This window comes from Myzus persicae, unplaced genomic scaffold (genome assembly GCF_001856785.1).
Source record: "Myzus persicae strain clone G006 unplaced genomic scaffold, MPER_G0061.0, whole genome shotgun sequence".
Taxonomy (NCBI): Eukaryota; Metazoa; Arthropoda; class Insecta; order Hemiptera; family Aphididae; genus Myzus; species Myzus persicae.
The window spans coordinates 62764-85137 of NW_019104080.1; the positions used below are offsets into that span (position 1 = coordinate 62764).

General features: G+C 29.0%; 1 protein-coding gene across 2 annotated transcripts; it reads right to left on the bottom strand.

Annotated features, from left to right (window-relative positions):
- Positions 1–9: 9 nt before the first annotated feature.
- Positions 10–21959, bottom strand: LOC111038452 (ankyrin repeat domain-containing protein 6). 2 transcript variants are annotated; one of them, XM_022321570.1, is made up of 9 exons: positions 21249–21959; positions 6019–6280; positions 4206–4403; positions 2882–2980; positions 2688–2786; positions 2259–2381; positions 1845–2192; positions 855–1062; positions 10–291 (listed from the first exon to the last, which is right to left on the bottom strand). In XM_022321570.1, the coding sequence occupies exons 2-9, from the start codon at positions 6259–6261 to the stop codon at positions 191–193; spliced, it is 1419 nt and encodes a 472-aa protein (XP_022177262.1). In that variant the 5' UTR covers positions 6262–6280; positions 21249–21959; the 3' UTR covers positions 10–190. The 2 variants fall into 2 exon arrangements, with proteins under 2 accessions (XP_022177262.1, XP_022177263.1); XM_022321571.1 differs by having other exon boundaries at positions 21245–21959.
- Positions 21960–22374: the final 415 nt, after the last annotated feature.

The window sequence follows — 22374 nt, forward strand, 5'->3', positions numbered from 1 at the left end:
CACAATTTATAGTTATTGAATAATTTTATTAACATGAAATAAATTAATAAATTAACAAAATATAATGTATATTGCACTGTATAACTATTTAAGATATAAAAATGTAAAAAAATCTTATGATAAATTGTAACCCTTATAATTAATTTTTATTGAAAAATAAAATGTTTTAGATAACTTTGGCACGTTTTGATCATACAATACTTTCCATGTTGCTATTGTCAGGTAATACACTTAATGATTTTGGCATTTTACTGCTTTCTATAATAGGTACCGTGCCATTTTCCATTAAATCTAAAATCATAAAAATGTATTAACCTATTTAATATCAAATACCATGTTTTTAGTTGTTGTAAATAACATAGGTACACAGGAGGAAGATATAATACTCGTATAATAATAAAAATATATTTTGTTACTAATATATAATTATATTGTAATAAAAACTGTGTGTTTTCACTAATGTTATATTGTTATAATAAGGTTATAATAGTTATAATTAGCCATAGACAGCAGTGCATTTTGTAAAACAGTTTAAAAAAAGTTTCTATGAAAGTTTGTACCAAGTAGAATTTTAGGAAAGTATCTATATTTACACTTGACAATATGTCTATATTTTTCTAGGTATAATAAGTTATAACATTTACCGCAGCTGCAAATTTATAAATATAATCAGTATTTATCACGACCAATTTTATCAATATTTTTTGATATATGGAATAGGGGGAGGGGGGAAGAAATCATTTACATTTTTCGATTCGCTTTCATCATTATTTTGTTAATTCATATTTAAGTGTATGTCTTTATTATAGTATTAAAATGATACTTATAATGATGATAAAATAAATTCCACTTACTGGACAATGAAGGTGATGGCCCTTGGGAGTTACTAAACATTTTGGTGCTATATCCAGAATCATTACATGGTATATCATCGTGACGTCGAGCTGTCAGATAGTCCAATCGCCATCGTAAGTTTGGGTCCATGACCGTGGTATCAATAGCACATTCTGTTCGAAACCGGTTCTCCAACTCGCTGTCGTTGTCGCTCACTTCTTCAGCCACCTGCAGAACACAAGTTTACATATAGTGCTACTTATGTGTCCACTATTACAAGTTCATATTAAAAAGTTTCCGGTTAACGAATATCAATTATATTGTGTAGACACGGTCAAATTGTCATTTATTGGAAATGTACTGTTCGTTTTCATTTAACATTAAATATAACAGTCTATTATTGGTTTAACCTAACCGTAAAATAAAGCATAAACCAGTTTATTTAATGTACAGATGCGTATTACGTAGCATAAAATCATTTGTTTCCTTCAGAATTTTAAGTCTAGCACCTAGTACCTATCTAACTGATAAAAAAATAATTTATGTTTAATCATTATAATATTATAGTCATTAGTGAAACATTTACACACAAATAATACATGATAATTGATGATATTACATCTGATTCCAAAATAGAAGAAAACAAATATCTCTTACTTCAAATAAATATATTAAACATTAAACTAAAAGTCTGTATAATCTATAATCAGGCTATTTTCTTATAATTTCTGATTTTCAATATCATGTGTAGATGTGTAGTGAATACAAACAATTAAATTAATTTGACTACCTATCCATCATATCATATAACTATAGCCAACTCAAATAACTCAAACATTTTTTTTCAAGTAATATATCAAATAAGTAAATAAATAAGAAACGTAGATTATTCTTAATAGATTTGAACCCATTTTGTAATATTTATGATTTATCCACTATTTTTTCGAAACTGTTGATGTAAAAACAATTTATTTATTGTATTTGGTCAAATAAATATAATTATTGTTTACCTGTTGAAGTTTTTCATTCGATCGCTTCAGCTGTTTCTCAACGGAACACAATCTCCGATTAATATTATCTTCAGTACGACAAATTTGCCTTTTTAGTTTTTTCGTATTGTGGTCTAGCCGAGCTTCTAATTCCTTGAAAAAGGGTGCACAATAACATGTATACCCTACGCCTACTGGTCCTTTTCTAATGTTTCCAGCCAAGTCAAGATAATATTGTTCACCTGCATGTAACGGTTCTTCAGGCAACGAGTTCAACTTAGGTTTCGGAAACTCCTTGGTATCCGGAAAATAATGGCAACCGTAGGGAGACCATTGTTTTTTAACATTTGTATCGGTTCGTTTTTTACTCTAAAATCATTATTATTATAAAATAATTTATATTTGTTTTGATTATTTAAATATAAATTCACACACATCTTTTGAATCTTTTTTTGTTTTTGAACTGCTGCCTTTCTTTTTGTACGTGGGATTCTTTAAAATTTCTAAAATATCAGTCAAATTTTTACGTTCTGCTATATCTCTGGCAGTTTCATTTTGCTAAAACAAAATAAAATAAAATAAAACAATATTAGGTTTTATAATGTTTAAAAATAACATTAGTTTTTTAATACCTTTTCCATATAATTGCAAAATATTATTGATCAATTAGGTTTCATTAGAATTTAGTGTTTATAAATATTTATAATATATTTTAAACATTTTATGGTATAAATTTTAATAATAATAGTATGTGATTTACTGTACGACTTGGTAAGTACTTAAACAGTGTCATTAAATAATTATTTAATGTTTCGCTTGAATAGACAAAATAAATAAAATATTAAGTGCACAGTAACAAATTACCTTATTTTTTAATGCAATATTGCATTTAGCTTGCAAAATTATTTTGGTTAATTTCTTCCTGGCCATAGCTGCGGCAATATGTAGTACTGTATCACCATTCTGTTTCACATTAAAAACAAATATTAATTTGTTGGTTTATAGTTTATTACGATCTCGAATGTGAAAGAGTTTGTTAAAAGTATCTTTTTACTAACTTTATTTTGTTCAGAAACTTTACACTGAGCACTTATTAATATTCTCAGTACTCCGGCGTGTCCATACCGGGCACTTGTGTGAAGTGGTGTATCACCATACTGAAACATTGAAAAGTAACAATAAATATTTAGGTATTTTAAAATGCACTTTTTACACTTTTATAGTTTTATAAATTTAGACTTGGATGTATGTATTATATATTTATATTGCTATAAATACATTTATAAGTTATTATTTTAAATTTATGGTTTAATCGAAGAAAAATTTTAACTATCCTTTTAAAAAACATAAAGAATAGCGTTCCCGATACTGTTGAAAAGTACCTCTCTCATTATGTCAACAAAATCACACCCAGCGTTCAGAATTAACACAGGCGTGTCTAAAATCATTTAACGGTTTGTTTTATAATCTGCGAAACAAAAAAAATTCATTACGGTTATCAAAGCGTTTTTAATGGTTGAGACTATACTCTGACGGGATAAGCGAAAATAAATGACATTAACCGATATACTGGAACCAATAATTGAGTTCCTGTTGAATTTGTTCCAGAAAATTGAAGTAGGTACTTACACTGTCTGTATACGTATTTTTGTAGATACATAGCACAGTAATTATATACATATATACGTATACCTATTAGTGATTTGATAAAAGTGTATTGTTTATTTTAAAAATGTAATCAAAAAATAGACGATTGTTGTTTATTATAAGCTGATATATGCTAAACAATAATCATCCGTATGATGATCATTTACAGTATATTATGCAGAACAAGCTCAAAAGGGAAATGCAAAAAGAAAACGAGAATATACTCGGTTGAAATAATAATATGACATATATTGACTATAGAAGAACCGGTACGAGTCATGAAGTCATCTGATTCCGGTTTATAGTATTATATACAGTATAAATAAAAAGAATTGAATCACGATTGTACCAATATATAGGCGTATATTAATCTAAACGTTCACTAACAGCGGTAGGTATATTCCTAACTCGTGGTGAGCACTGAGCAGTGAGCCCATCATCTCTATAAAGATGGCCGTTGTTGCTAAACAATAAAACATGCACCGTTCCTACTTAATATCTACTCATATAAAACAACTACACACGACACGCAAAGCCGCGAACCTATTAAATCTAATCTATAAAAGCCCAAGTGTATATGAATAATTAAGAAAAAACTATTTTTACAATTAATATAAATAGTGCAATTATTCAGCTGCAAGGTAAGTTTTTTTTCAAAATATTAATACGTCAAAGCCCGACTTTTTTTTTAACGAGCATAAGATTAAGTTATAAAATATGATTTATTCTGCTTACGTTGTTTTGGACATCCGGATCACATCCGGCGAGTAGGAGTTCCCGGCAGCTTTGGTTGTGTCCGTTCTGGCAGCACAAATGCAATGCAGACGATCCGCCATAATTCTTGCGGTCCAAGTCGCTGCCGGAAGATGCAAGCAACGCCACTGTTTTGCTGTAACCTTTCCAGCTGGCCTCGTGCAGGGCCGTATTGCCATGCTATATTATAAATACAACTAGCATCATTATAACAAATATGAACTATTAATTATTATACAATATAGGTATAGTATATAGTATACGTAACTAGTATCCAAATATATGTATCTATTCAAGAATGTTATAAATTATTAATGAGTGATACGTGATTGGATTCATGACGATCCAAAGATCTTTATAAATATGATAATTATAATAAATTGTTATAAATCTAGTAGCTGAAACGTCCTGACATATAATACAGAACTTATATGTATGTATATACAACGTTGTTAAGATTTACGATTAACAATTTGACTTAGACGGGGCACAGATTAGACGTTTAATATAATATGTGGTAGAGATATGGACATAGGCGGACATTTGGTTAAATTTTTAGGGGGGCTTTAACAATCAAATGTAAAGTGACTCGCAGGGGCTTCGCCCCCGCACCCCCTTCCTATATATAAGTATATAATATTACTAATACAAATATAAATGTTTGTTATAATAAAAAAAAAAATAACATAATATATTTAAAAATAATTAATAATTAATTTTATTTTAATAACAAATATCTGTTTTTATCAGCAAAGATATTTAAAATATCATTGCTATTAATATATTTGGACATATCTTTTTCAATTTAGAGTATAGAAAGATTGCTGAATTTATCTTGAAGCATCGATGTCCTTAGCCAAGTTTTTATTTTTTTCATTGCACTGAAACTTCTTTCGCAAGTTGCTGAACTGATAGGTATCGTTAATGCTATGGTAAATAGTTTTTGCAAATTAGGGAATACTGTTTGATTTTGGAGCTAATTTTCGAAAAAAATTAACAGATAATAATTATTGAAACAAATAATATCAATAATACAATTTCGAATTAAGTTTCGATTTAGGGGGGTCTATTAAAATATTTGGGGGGCTAAGTCCCTCTAAGCCCCCCACGATGTCCGCCTATGGATATGGACCTGTGACAGTTGATTATACCGTTGGAAGACCAATACAATTTCATTTGGCATCATGTCTTAGTCCAAGGAACACCGTGGGCTTGCAGCAGAGACATTTTTTTCAAACTAGTAATCTGTGGTTTTCATTCAGTCATTGTGCCATTTCACATGAGGTAACTGTAGGTAACAAGAGTAAGCAAAAAAAGAAAATGCCTCACAAAGTGTAAACGCGGAGATGACCACTATTTGGATGATGAGTTTCATACATAAACTATATTTGTTACAGAATCTTCTATGTAAATACAATAAAAATGTAATTTGATCAATTTTTTTTTGCTTTTTGTAATCCACCGACCACCAGTTATTTGTTGCCCAGCCTTCTGTACGGTGTATAAAGTATTAAAGTGAGTGTAACACCCTCAGAATTCTCCATTAAATATACCAAGTATCTATGTATGAGCTTAGTAGGTTTTAATTAATATAATATCCTACTGCACCCATTTGGCCATATCCTGTTATTAATAATTACCGTAGCACGTCTTATTGTGAAAGCGCCAAACGGAACATAACGCTAAGCAGAAATCTAACGGGCAGTATAAACCCTGCGAACGTGGCGCACACAAGTAAAGCTAAGTTTACCCTCCCCTGCACCCTGCTCATACTAATAGCTCGATTTAAGCTTACCAGGTTGTCGTGCAGGTTGACGTTGGCGTCGTGTCGCAACAGCAGTCGCAGCACGTCCAGGTGACCTTCGGCCGCAGCGATTTGTACGGCCGAATAACCGACCGCATCCTGGGCGTTGGCGTCCACGGTCCCGGTGGCCAATAGTTCGGCGACCGAGCCACTGTCGCCCGTCGAAGCGGCGTAGTGCAGGGCCGTCCGACCATCTTCTAGCATCGGTTCCTTAACCGGGTTCAGATCCACCATTCCAAGGTTTTGGCATTATCTACAGGACAACGGAACATGGTGTGATTACTTGGTATTTTTTCCTTCAAATATGCGTTTATGAAAAAATGTAAAAATAAATGTTTGCAGAAAAAATTGCACAATTGGTTATACCCGTATATAAATGGTTTTTAAGCGGTGCCCGGTGATATAAAGACACAATATAATATTATATCTGATACCACTGTGTATATTAAATTATTATTTACAAATAAATTATAAACTTCCTGTAAATTCTAACAGGCCATCGCTATCAGGTGCGTAGCCAGGATAATAAAATTGTGAGAGAGGAATTGAAAATAAATTTAACCAAGTTTTTATAGTTGTCGTAGAAAAATAATACATTTATTAGGAGAAAAAATGTCTATGGGGTAGGAGAGTTAAACACTTAACCCCCTGGCTACCAAAATGATCGCTATATCATATGGCTTGATTGCGTTTTGATTTATGAGGATATTTATCTGTCATAATATATACTTCATACCAATCGTACTGCATTAATATAACTAGAGTCAAAAATATAGACCTAGATCAGACTAATTATTTAAGTCACATTAATAAATTAAGAATGAAGAAACTAAAGTATCTTTTTTTTTAAATGTTTTAATACCAATCTATTTAAATTGTATGTTGTATTTATATATAGGCAAGTTTCCTTTTTTAAAAATAATGGTTTTCAAAATTGAAAATAATAATTTTAAATTAAAATTCAAGAATTCATAAAAACAGAATAAATATTATACTTTTCCTATACTTAATATACATTAATAGTTATTACATCTCACCCTACACAAAAAGTGTATCGTATATATTTGAGCTACGTCACCCCAGAACGACGTCAAAATAAAGTTATCGTGGTTACATTTCCTTACAATACGGTTACAAAATCTAGAGAAAGTTTCGTTTAAGTCTTCCGAACTTGGAGTGCTGACCAGACGTAGCTTAATATTTATGTATAATATAGTAATATTTTAATAAGAATATAAATTATAATATACTACATAGTAATAAAGTATGGGCGAACACGAAGGTTGACATCATCGTGCCAATATGTCATACTACGTACGATTGTGTAGTATTAAAATAGGTATTTTTCTAGAATGGACGCTATGGATATAGGTATGGACTATGGATTACTTACTAAACATTTTGAGTGTAGGAATATTCGACGGTTCAGTGGAACGTTAAGTACTCAGTATAATTTTAGTAGAATGAGCATAAGTATGTAAGAAGTGGGTCCCGGAGTACAAAGGGGCGGCAACCTACAGTTGATGAGTGAAAGCCATCACGAGCGTGTGTATATATGACATGAATGTTGATCGCTATACGACAAAGATGTTTATTTTTAATTTTTATAATATTTACTCGATATAATTAATTTAAATTAATGAATCAGCTTTAATTATTTTAAACACAACATTATTATTTAACTAATCAATAATATTATGGCATGCATAAATTAGTAATAACTAATAATAAATACCTAATAGTATCTTTATATAGACTATAGGTAGTAATATATTTTTTTCTGGTAATATAAATAATAAATAATGCTTAATAGTTATATGTTATAAAAACTTCTATTGGGTATTGCTTATACTTATTAGTTATTATTTATTACATATTAGTTGTTAACTTATAAGTTATAAGTAACCAGTGCATCCAGTAGAAGACCTGTGTTATGGGCAGGGGGCATATTCCCTGTGGCTCGTATCATACATTTTTTAATTATAAATTATATATAATATATTGAAGAAAATTTGTTTTTATAATTTTTTTATATTTTTTTAAAAGTTATAATTATTATGATCGTGTATAAGTTTTAAAGACCATACTATTAAGTTTTGAAAGTAAATAAATGTTAATTGCTTCCTGTTATATCGAATCGATGTTTTTCATTTTATATGTGATTTGTTAATTTTTGTGTACTTAAAATATACATTATTTTTTCGGTCAATAATGGTCAACTTTGATATTGGATATTATAGCCAATTAATTTAATATTTGCTTTTATATATGTTTGTATGCTGTAGATTGAAATCGTGGTTGCGCTGGACTCACTGGCTGGAGAATGGGCCAGTAACGATTATGTGAATTAGAGCTATAATATCTATACTAGAGAGTAGTTAGTAATGATGGCACTGTGGTAGTGGCCAGTAAATTATATACTAATAGATTCGAAAAAGCAAGCAGATATTAGATTTTTGTTTAAAAACTTAAATTTATATTTTGTTTATTGTTAAATAGTAAACTTAAGGTACCTATAACCTATTACTTGAAAAATTACAATACACGAATAGTACATTATAAACAGTACAAATATTAATAATAATATGTTGAAATGTAAAATGGTTGGGATTCAGGTATTTATACTTTAATTTTTAATGTTTATTTAATGTGTAATGTCTTATTAAAATGTATGCAGGGTAATTTATCAAGCATGTGTCCCCCCTTTTCTTCAATAATGCAGTTATTCAAAATCTGTTTTTAGGTACCCGCCTATTTTTAAATACACAAAGACCATATTTATATTAAGACCATATTTTTAAATCCTTGATATTTGTTGTAGGTGCATACTACTTAAGGTCCTGTGAAGACTAGATCCAATATTATAATAGGTAAGTACATCTATTTTATATTTTTGTGTAACCATTTTTAAGGACTATTATCCTTAGTATAAACATTTTAATGATTGTGAAATTACTAGTCCAGATTTTAAATTAGGTACACTAAAATTAATAATTTATAGTAAAAATGAATGTTTCTCATTCAAAAAGCTGAAGTTTGTATCGCCAAAAGACACAGCTTAAGTAGGACAAATTGTTATTTGTATTTCTATAAAGTATGTACAATATGATGTGGCTAATAAAACTAGAAATTATTTTGAATCCTAGTTTATAATTTATAAGTGTACCTAATAACATTTAAAAGCTCATTTCAGATTTTGTTTCAAACAAAAGTTACACTATAACTTTATAGGTAACGCAACTGTAAAAAAGAACAGATTATCAGACGTTACTACACTTCAGTGTAATAAGACTTTTGACTATGTAATGACACATTGCATTGCAAACTATGTATTCTATGAGCACTCAGGTGGTCGTTTTCCTTATTGGTAAATGACTGAAAAAATCACATTTGTACGCACCACTATTATTTAATTATTTACTTTTACTTTATTTGAACTAGCCTTGGGAACAGATGTATGTTATGTACTTATATATACATATATACTATTTATATATATAGTACATAGCCACATAGGTTGTAGTCATTGGGTTCCTAATTAGTTTCGAATTCAATAAGTAACCAGTAGGTACCTAAGTATTTTATACAATGTACAGTATACAGGGTCATTAAATATATTATTTACACTCCAGTACAGACTGACGAAGATTTTTATATTATATTACCTAATACATTTTATACTATATATATATTATATATTAGGTATATATTTACCCTTACCATGAATTTATGTAATGTAAACTATTTAGGTATGTATTATGGTTTATTTCTCTATGTGTATTATGTTTAGATTTCTCATTTTTTATTAAATTTAATATAAATATATTTTTTACATAAGATATACGCAATAATTCTATAGTTATAACTTATCTACACAAAAAAAAACTAAGCTAGAAAAATTGAATATTCATGAATTTTAATAACGATTTGTCTAAAAATAAAATTAACCTATAAAACAACAACAACTAAATCATTAATACGATATATTATGTTGAAAATATGTAATATACTAATATGTTAGTTACTATACACTTGTGCGATGAATTCTAACAATCCTATTAATATTCAGTATTATCAATAGGAGAAAGACTCAAAGAAATCATTAGATATTTTAAATGAATTTCAATTTCAAATAAAATACTAAAGTGAGAATGTTTTTTCAAAACTTGCTATGCATAAATATCAATAATTTGATGTACCTATATAATATTATGTATACATATTATGCAGGATAAAACGATATCTATGTTGAAGTGTATAAAATATTAATTCGATTATACATTTTCTGATTATATAATATATAAATATTGTATTTACACTCCTATATTCTCTTTGAAATATCAATCTGTTATACATTTTACTACCCAATGTATAATATCGTTACTAAATACTGATGTCGATTTTTGCTTCAGATCAATAAAATAATAATGGATATTATTGGCACCAAATAAGGAACCTAGTTTAAATCATAAAAAATATTGTTTATAATTTCATGTTATTTATTATAATTGTAATTAGAGATATTTTGTTCTTCTAGATTTGACATGATAATATATTATATACTATGTACGCTAACTAGTATAATCAAAACATTCGTACGTATTTTTTTCTCGAGAAACCACCATATCTCATATTATATATTTATAATTTATATATAGTACCTACTCTCATTTCAAACTCGTGACTCGTCAAGCATAATGTTATATCGCGTTTCCTGTTAGGAATTTCATCTGGAACGAACACACGTACCGAACTTGAACAATTTCTTTTGAATTGAATTGTTCTAATTACCAAACCAAATCATTTTACTATACAATATATAGGTATATAAGTATAAATCGATAAATTCAACTTGCAGTGCGAGCATTTTGATTATACCTATGTACTCACCAACTTATAAGTTATATTGGAGTATGCGCTTTTGAATTTATATTTATTCTTCGTTCTATTTTATTGACGTGTGTAGACAATAATACTTTTTACGGTTCTTAGCAAATTTGAAATATCCATGGGTGGACGGCTAATATTTTTACATTGTATATTGTACATATACTTACGTAAGTGTACCTATGTACTTATACGCGCACGGTTGATGTAGCGTGACAAATTGTAGATGGCATTCATATCCGCTCGTTGTTTGTACATTTTATTCTTTCTGTGTATCCAGGGCACATGGTGTATTTTTAAATTACATAACGGATATGCAGATGATGTGTACCTATTCGAAGGATCGTAGGTAGGTATAATAATTGTGTGTAAAATATAATGAGAAAAAAATCACACAATAATTCTCTGTGCAAACAGTGGATGCGACGTGCGTTCGCCTGTACTCGTTTGTTGTTTTTATTTTTTTACGAGGTAAAAAAAAATTGTACGTAGGTACAACGTACAACTACCAAATATTTACTATCACGAAAAAAATTAATCGAATTTACGATAGATTAACGCTAGTGACTGGCAAATTCGATTAGTTTGTTTAAAAGAAGGACGTGATCAATAATAAATTTGGACACGCATATATATACATTATACACTAACGTTATTACTACAGCTAACGCGCACGTTTTTATAGATAGGCAGATTATATTATGTGGGTACCTATAGGCTATAATGCTATGTAGCATGATATATACCTTCGCCGCTCTTATTATAATATAATATACACCTATCTATAATATAACAAGAAACTATACATAGGTAGTATAAACCTACAGGCTACAAGTCATATTCTGTTTAAATTTGACTAACAATAATATATATATTGTGCATTCCTCCAATTAATAACTATTGTATAAAATATGCAAATTTTACCATAAGTCCGCTCGAATAGACATGGAGTCCATATTCTGTTATCCTTAATTTAAAATTATATGATATCAAATGCAAAGGTTTGTGCTTATTTTATAAAATGTAATAGTAATAACTATGAAAATAAATATTATAAATCATTTAAATTTTAAATTTTAAATTTTAAACAAGGGAATTTGTTTTTTTATGCTCTTTCTGGATATAATTATTAAGTAATTTATAATGTACATGGTAATATTCATCTTAAAAAATACTATATACCTATATTATCATGATTTGAGGTTTTAACTTAATATTGCATTCTATCTGTATGTTAAAATAAGCGCACTATAAAAAATAACAAAATATTCACAGACGAACGAAAAATACAAATATAACATTCATATAGGTAATTTACTTGTCAGTGTCTAAAAACTACTATTGTAAAAATATAAATTGACATACATACATTATTACATACATTAACTAGAATCTAGATACATTATAAAAAGTGTTGTATTATCCTATATGAATATGATATGATATTTGAATAAAGGGCACGTATTTTTTCATCTCAACATTATCGCGTATAAATATACATTGTGGCTTGGCATAGCGGGTTGGCTGCTGCCAGTCGCGGAATGTGACTGTGAGTGAGGAACGGCCACAGCTACTAGCTCCCGGATGGGTGACCACCCGGGTTCATAGTAGTTAAAACCCTTGCCACACATACACGTGTTTAATACCTACCGTAACAACCGTAACAACCGTAACAACCGTAACAATGGTAAAAAACAACCTACCGTACCAACCTTACCTCTACCACAGTTCTTAACCCCTACAACGGCTAATGGCCTTAGTCACCGGGCTTAAGTTCAATAAATAAAAAAAAAAATACATTACTTGATTTTACGGCTTCTTTCTACTTCCCACTAAACTATCAACATAAATATAATTTTTTTAAATTATTATTTTTACTATTGATATTGAAATTCGGGATTTGACTATATATTTAAAATGTGCATAGTTAAAACAATAAAACATTATTTTTAAAGCTTAATGCTCGTGAGAGTTAAATAATAATAGGTACTAAAAATAATGTGGTGTTGTGAGTTGTTTAGAGGAGTCTATGAAGTTGAGGAACAAACTCAATTGCAGATGTCAACATAAAAATACTAGATTTAACTATAATAGTCTATTAAAATAAAACTAATGGGTTGGGCTTTATAGAAATTAACTTCTTTGGACTTTGACACTGTCTACTCGAGTCTCGAGTGGATTATTTTTCTAATTTTTTCTCACAGTCATCAAATACTTAAATATTATAATATACGCTTAATATCAGTTTTAGTATAGAACTTACTTAAAAGTATTTTCACTAATCATTTTATCAATTTAAATCACTTATTACCACAAAAATATAATAATATACATTTTTGCTATTAATAAATCGGTGGTTTCGTTAAATTACATTGCATTTTCGAATTGCGGTTTAAGATGTACCTATATCGTTGAAGGTGTTGATTGTTTTATTTCAAATATTATACAAGTCAAAACTAGACTGTTACACATTTATAAATTTTATCAATAATTATCATCTAGAATTCTAGATTATAGACTAAAAACCACTATATTACAGTAGTATCTCATTAGAAAATGTATATAAAACAAAATGTTGATGTTGAGTACAACAAATGTTTGATAAATTTATTTTAATTTTGTCATATTATCTACTTTTGGATGATATTTAATATAATAATATGTAATAAAATCAAGGATATAAGAGAAGCGATCTAACCATCCATATTATACATCTAGCTATGCTATGTTATATATAATATATATATATAAATATATTAGGCTATACCTATTTTAAATAATAAATAGTATTATTATATTACTATTCCATTAAAATACAAGTATATATTATAAGCATTAGTCATACATTATAATATGATTAAGTATAACCAATCTAAAAACAATAAATAATTTATGTAATTATACTTATACGACTCACGTTTGACGAAGAACTTAGATAGTAAATAAATTTAAATTGATGCCGAAAAGAAAGCAATCGGCCAGCGGCAGAAACTGTGGTGGGCTGGTGCAGTTTTGAATAACAATATCAGGTCATCTGGATACGGGGAATGTAAAGTTAATGTTGACGTGGGTGGATATCATCGGTCACCAGTGTATTTTATAAAAGAAACGTACCAAGCTCGTTTGCTAATAGATTTATAAATAAATCCAAACTGTACGTGCGTATTATTATTATAATATCTAAATACAATTAAATCAATTATATTTGCATCTATAGCTGCATTAATCGTTCGTAATAATGTAATTTAACATGAAACATCTGCTATTGTAAAATCAATTTTTTGAAATGAAATCCATACCTGTATAAGTAGTAAGTACTATATATCAAATATTAAAATATGTGCTTGGAAAAATGTATCACTGTACCATTTTAGCCTATGAAACACTTTACATATATAATGTAATAGCTACTAAACTAAGGTAGTTTCGATTATAAAATAAACCACAGAGCTTAACAATTCTCTAGATACTGGTTACGGAATTAAAATCAATTTTTAGAAATAATGAGACTTGTCGTAGAAAATCGTTTAGTCATGAAGTCCCTTAGGCTTTGGTTAACGAATGGGAGAGAATAGATCATCGTATACCTAGCCACATAGTCAGTAAGTATTGTGAAATGTGAGTTTAAAAATGCATTTGCAAGGATAAAAGAAAAAATATATTATAAAATGTACACGGCGTAAACGATAGGTAAGTTTCGACATAGTGGAATTATTAACCACTCACTAAAATATTAATAAAATACAATTAATGGATATGTTATGTATATGACATATATAAATTATATTAGGTATATTATACTATAAATAAAATATAGTGTAGATAGATATATGGATATAGTAAATGTTGTGTGTAAGCGTAAGGTGTAACATAATTTCTCGCTCAATTTCTCTAATATTTTTTCCGTGTTATGGAAATGTGTTATATTTACTATATATAATATATTGTATGTAATATTATGTATTGTACATTTGTACGCATACGGTCTACCTATGTATAGTATTATGTATGTCGTTTCTATTTTCCCAGGACGCCTAAACATTATTGTATCGGAGGCGTTTGACTGGCGGAACAGATGAGCAAAATGATAACATTTAACACTATATTGTATAGTTCTTGTACAGTTATTAATTTTCTCGCCAAATCCGTTGTAACATAACTATTATCTGCGTTCATCATAACGAGTAATGACATAAGGCAATATGGCAATAATGGTCGAATATTATTTTATTTTATATTGTGTTTGAAAAAATACGACTTTCTCATTATTCAGCAATATATAATAATGCATGTGATCGAAATTGAAATAATAACCATACCTAGTCAAACAATCAGAAATACTTTAAAATACTCTATGGAGAGAAAGATTCTGTAATTTTTATCGAGAACAATAGCTATATTTTCGTGTTTTATGTTACTGTTTACGTATATTTTAGGTGAGATTTCAAGCGATCGAAAGTCACCGCAGGGCGTTGTACGTTATATAATTTACCCTACTTATACGTGTAAATTTAACACTAAAAATAGTAAAATACATTTTTCATGAACAGAGAATAGACAGAAACGTGTAATAGAATATTTTATACGGTTTTTTACTAAAATAAAAATTAGAGCTCATCATAGTTCAAAAATAAAAATATTTATGAAGTGTTTCACGGGTAACTGTGATTTGTTTCAAACGTCATGAGATGGTAATGATGACACTGTCAGTTTGTAAAATAAATGTAAACACGTATGAAAATGTTTTTAATATTTTCTATTTATATGCGTAAACATGCATCTTTCTCACTTTTTATTTTATTAATAAAAAAATGTGTAAAAAAAAATGTAAGAACATGCACAAATTTTATGGGGTTTGGTATTTATATATTTTCAATGAAGCATACATAATGTTACACATACTATAACTAATAATATATAATATGCTGCACATCGGGTGTCGAACGATCAGTTTTAATAATTTCGTACACTATTATACATAATATACCTACTAGATAATTGGTATAGCCGTATAGGTATACTTGTTTCTATATATGTGCCTACCAGCTATCATACAGTTAATAATTTAATCACAACAACTTGGGTGGTATAGGATGTTTCATGATACAGCTGAAATAATCATAGGTACTTCTAAATTAAAATAAAAAGTATAATTGCATTAAATAGTAAGGTTAAAATGTAATTTTAGTCTTTGATTTATAGGCAATATAGACTAAGAAAAAAATAAAACATTTCATTCCATATTAGTTGTTTCGTTAACAGCAACGAGCTGAGTCCGAATATAACTTATTTTAACAAAAACAAAAGTAGAAAATTCAAAAGGTTAGGGTAGTTAAAAATATAATGCAATGGCATAATAGGTACTCATAAAAAAGATAACGTGTTTTCCGAGGGAACCGAAAATTGTGGAGTTTTATTTATAATATAGAGAGAAGAGGAGTGAAAAAAGACAATGTTTTGTTAAGTGAAAGGTAAAAACAAAGTATGTGGCAAAAGTCATATTCAATTTTGCTTTCGTGTAAAGTGCAGAAGGTCAATAGAATTAATAATTAGTTACGAGACTAAAAGAGTATATTGGAAGAAGATTATGATCAAAACGGAGGAGAGTGAAAGAGATAATACAGTCGGTACCTACGTCTGTCAAGTTCTCAGCATCAAAGATGATATTACGAAACTTGAAGAGAAAAATGTCTGTTCCATATTTATACATAACATAATTATTAGAAAGCGTTTTGATCTTAAAAAGCCAAAAAAGCCAAAAAAGTATATAGTATTTTATTCCATATTCAAATAATTAATAAATTCTAAGATTGTAGAATCATTTAATGTTTAATCGAGGAGATTTATAACATTCTGAGATGTAACATAATAAATGTTTTATATATGACTTCCATATAGTTTGCTTATTAGACCTTAAAATAATTGTAATGCATAACTAATAAAAATACTGTATGTAAAAGTATTTAGATGTACCGATGAATACTTTTATACGATTTTATATTATTTTTTAATTGTAATTTCAAATAAAATAGATCAAATAAATGATAAAAATGAGATTTTAAATACACTGTTAATACAAATATTTAAGAAAAGTGAATTAGACTGGTTAGAGCTACGAGGATATAATTATGCAATATGCTTATGTCGTAAATTCGTGAAGACATCGGGCATGATCCTTGTATTTAATATATTATATATAAATAATTATTTAATTAGCGTATATTATGATATCTAGGTAGTAGGTACCTATGCGAATACGATTACATTTCATATGTTAGAGTATAGCATGTAATCTCACACATTTAAAGTAACGGTTCATGTTGTTGAAATAATTGTTATAGAATTACATACAAATATACGTTGATAGTGTTAGTGTACCATATGAACAAAATATGATTGAACGATTCATTCAAAAGTAGTAGGTAGTAGTTATACCAAGGCCGTAACTGGAAATTATTTTCGGGGGGGGGGTTTTAAGCTAAGATTCTAATTTCTAATTTTATTATAATCTTTGAATTCCGTTGTGGTTTTCAACCCACCGAGTATCATTGATGTCAGTTTAGTCCACTTAGTATAATGTGTTTTTTATTTTAGTTTTAGTTTTTTAATATAATAATATATAGTTATTTTACTACCACATAATGAACACGAAAAAATTGGGGGGAGGGGTTGACCTCCCCCCCCACAGATACGGCCTAGAGTTATACGATAATATTTAAATCTGTACAAATCTTAAAGATACCTCTGTATAGAACATAATTTACTGTTAAATGCCTAAATCAAATAATAATGCTCTTCATATTTTTTTTACATCATGCGCATTGAACGAGTACACAAAAAAAATCAATGTTTTAATTTCAGCATTTTTATTTATATTTTAATTTAAAGCTTCAAAAAAAATGTTAGCTGTTTACATTATTTTTTCTTTGTATTTATTTTTAATTTAAAAAATACTTAGTATATAAATGCAAACATTACAATATACGAGTATGCGATCTCATTATTATTAATAGGTACTATACAAATATACAATAGGTTACTAATTATTAATTTACCGCTAGCGATAGTGCGATACTATACAACGACCAAGATATCTAATAAATAAATAAAAATATGCCTTATTAGTATTTATTTTTATGATTTAATATGTAATTATTTATCGTCGATTTCAAACTTAACACATACGTTTAAGTGAATTACTTATCTGCAATGACGAGGAAGGTACTCGGCACCAGCTTTATAGAAGATTTAAAAACAGAACCTAGTTAAAAAACGTACCTAGTTAATAAATGCTCGGTACTTATACTACAATAATACAACATTCAAGTAAATTTGTAATTTTTATATCATCAACATTTATAGCTGATGTTAAAAAATGAATAAAACTTTTATATTTGTATTAATGAATTAAATTTAAATTTAAAATATCTTTAATACTTTTCAATTACCTACTAATTTCAATTTCATTGTGTTTTGGCATATTTTTTTATACTTTGGACTTTTGGACTTTTACTGCAGTAGATTGTTGACGATTTATCATTAATTCTCGTTGATACCAATTACCAATACATAAAATTATTCGGAGTTTGACTGAATTAATTTTTATACCTTAAAGTTTATCAAGATCAATCGCCAATCGGTAAAAGCCTGAAATTCGGACATTTTTTAGCATTAATATCTAAATTGTGTGTTTTACTGGTAAACCAAGGCTTTTCCGGTATTAGTACTTTCACCGTAGCATAATATATAAATACAAATATGTGAATCAGAAAATCGGCGCCAGGAGAACGATCAGACGCCACACAACGACCATACGAAACGAATCCATGCAAGGGATACACCTTGGTCTAGGTTGTTAAGTATAGGCATTATAGTAGTATACAATGATATTGGAAGAATTGATTAACAGTATTGAAAAGTAAAGATGGAGAACTAACGGTTTTATAATATACAGTATACACCGTACCGATACGGACAAATAAGTAATATAACAAATAGGACATAAAACCATGGGATTTAGTGTAACATAAGCTATTATTATTTAATATTTATTACTAATTATATCTAGTACTATAGTAAGTACCTCCTATTTAACTTGACGTCTTAAAATTTTTTTAAGTTATGAAAATAAAATAATATAAATATTTAATAAGTGAAAACTATAATATAATTCTCAATCAGTAATTTATATTATATACTGTATTTACTATACCTTTATTAAAATTTAAATGTTAAAACTATAGCAATAAAAATGAGGTTCTTAAACAATATTATTATTGAGTGTAAAATGTGTGTGAAAAATTGATGAAATGTATTTATTTTTTATTGGTTGTAAAGAAAACAATAATTCTCAAATTTTAATTGTTTTAAATATCAAAATATATTATTTTTCACTTTAGGCGAGTAGGTAGTTATTTAAGCTGCAGTGATTAAAAAAATTCAAATTTTGTCAACTGGTTGGTACATATTAATGAATGTAGACATGTATGACCTTATTATTAGTTACTAGTATTATTAGTTAGTAGTTTAAAATCATTAAAAATAACATTTAATTTAAAAACTAGTTTTTTAATAATAAGTCTGCTTGTAGTTTCAATCATATAGAAGTATGTTGTTATACTTCTTTAGGTCAACCTTATTTCATTACCTACACCTCTTCAGACTTTGTTTAATAACAAGAAAATTACATTGCACTTATAATTGCTGCAAACAAGAACAATCTTTCAGTATAAGGTCATTCTAAGAAAAACTATATAATTAAGTACCTATATAAATATTTAGGTACCTATACACCTTAATATTTGATTCCTACATATTTTTATCGATATATCAAAAAGTAACACATAATATAATCCCTTTGTTGAAATATGGGTTAATATTTAAAATCGCATGTAATATTTTTTATTTATGAGTTAAAAATTATTATTTTAACTCATAAATAAAAAATATTACTTTAATTGAACTATTTCAGGTATTCAGTGTTAAACAATTAAGGTAAATGATAAAATACGCTTCTACATCGCACGTGACCAAAAAGTCTTCAAAAATTAACTACCTACCAATGAATTAAGGTTTCTGAAAATATGTGTCTTTATTACAATATTGTATACACCTATTTAAAATATATAAACACGAAATAATTCTACTTTGAATTTAAACTACCATATTAAAATACTAGTTTTCGAGGATTAAGTTATCCTCCTGTCATAGTGTCGTTATATTGTACAAATATATGTATAATTCAATATATTTTATGTACCTATACCTGCATATTACTTATATTATATATAAATTTAATACATATATATCTGAGTACAGTCAATAGTATTTATAGTTTTGTTAAAACCAGTACTGTCGTCGGTACTCGCTAGTAGGCAAGGCCAGTTTGCATATTATATATATATCTAACATATTCAGTATAATAATATTATGCTGATTTTAAACACTCGTGTCTACTAGCATTTAGCTACATACCTATAATCGAACGCTTTTTTTTTAATCATTGCGGAGTCACAGTGTTAACACGAGCTATTGTATACCTACCTATATATTCACAAAGTTAATCGTTATCATATTTTTCCTCTTTAGAAAGTTCGCGGTATAAATGAAAACATTTCATCTTGGTCTAGCGTGCAGCTGTCAGGTTTATTATTATAATATTATAATGCAGTGGCGTACGCAGGATTTTTCAGTGGGATTGTCAGTAAGTTTTTTTCAAATATCAACAAAATATTATTCGTTTGGGTAAAAAGTTAAAGATGTAATACAAGATTTCTAGTAAGTTTTTACTATGCTATTTAAAAATATTACGATTTACGATACAATGGCACGATTCTTTTTTATAAGCATTTCAGTTTAAATTTTGACAAAACCATAGTTAATTTGTTATTAAACTTCCATAGGTATCTAAGGCATGACATTTTAATACAAGGTCTTTCATATTTCATACAAGTAGTTCTTACTTTTACCAAAAATTGCTGATCATTTTATGAAAATTGGTATGCAAATACAATGTTTTTGCAAAAATGAATTCTACTTTTCTAGCCACCTATAAGTACATATTACTAGTTATTGGCTATTTCTAACTCGGTAAGACGTATAAGAATTTACGTCCTTGCTAACTAGTTGACTTGATAAATATTTCTTTTTTAAGTAATAATATGGGCAACGAGAGGAAGGCCTTCAGCACTTTAGCCACCCTTCCCCCTACTCTCTGTGTACTCAACTGTTATAATGTTAGGTACAAGGGCTTTGGACAGGAATAGGTAAAACTTGAGTTAGGTGCAGGAATAATGATAGTTAACATATAATGAATATAGGTACAACGCACCTACCTGTTGGATAAGAATTCAAATACGTGGTGCACACACGTCGGTTTGGCGGCGTCGGCGTCAAAAATCCGGAGGTCGACGAAAGGACAGCGGATCGCATAGTTTATTGCATTAGGTACACCACAGAATCACATATTTACGAATATTATACAAAAAATGTACAATACAAAATACTGTAATAATATTATGATATACAGCCGGTCGATTAGGGATACACTTTTTGAAACGAGATAATCGCGATAACGGCTTGTCGTTATTTAAGTATAGGTATAAATATATAGGATATATCGTGGCGATCACTCCGACACAACACGCACCGTCGGTAAGAAACACAATTATAATGAGTGTAAACAGCAAGTGTAATTTTGTTATTTGGTTAATACAATTAAAATGATGATCGCACGGCGTAAGTAGGCACTACACTGATCGACGCGTATTACCCGGTACAACCAACGTCTACGCAACTACGCAAGAGACTCGCGATGACCATCGTGGTCCGGCATGGTCGGTATTGGTATTTGGTATAAACTATAAAGAGACGGTTACGTACCTACGCGGTGCGCTGGAGTCTGGCGTACGTATGTGACTGCCGAGTGCTACAGTCGCCACTGCTGAGCATCAGGAGTAGGTAAAATAATAACAACAATAGTAATAATAATAATAATATATGATATAGCAGGCATAGTGGCGATGGTATACCTGTTGCGGTGTATACGCACACTGTACAGGTGCCGAGTGCCGACGGCCGGTCCCGGTGTTGGCGTCTGCGGGAGGGGGGAAACAGGTAAAAAGATAATATTATAAAGAATTTCGGTGAGGGGACGACGCCGCCGCCGTGCACTGCCTGCCAGCTATCGTACGTTCCAGCAGAGTGCCGCGCAGATACGCCGCCGCCGCCGCCGCCGCCGCAGTGCCGCACGTCCTGCCGAGATCGACGGGAGGTATAATAATATCTACCTATATAATATTATAAGTACTATAAAATATACAATAATAATCGCCAATGCCCCGGTTTAATGCCACTGTACGTATAATAAATATATATATATATATTATATATGCATGTGGACGAACTGGTTATATACGTGCATTTTTTTTTAACATGATGCGGGTGATTATTAAAAAAATA

What these genes read in the sequence shown, in the direction of transcription:
- LOC111038452 (XM_022321570.1), bottom strand. Translation starts at nt 6,261, where the DNA reads ATGGTGGATCTGAACCCGGTTAAGGAACCGATGCTAGAAGATGGTCGG. An exon ending in CAAAAAAAGATTCAAAAGAT is followed by an intron (nt 2,193 to 2,258) that starts GTGTGTGAATTT and finishes TAATGATTTTAG; the next exon opens with AGTAAAAAACGAACCGATAC. An exon ending in GCCATCACCTTCATTGTCCA is followed by an intron (nt 292 to 854) that starts GTAAGTGGAATT and finishes TTATGATTTTAG; the next exon opens with ATTTAATGGAAAATGGCACG.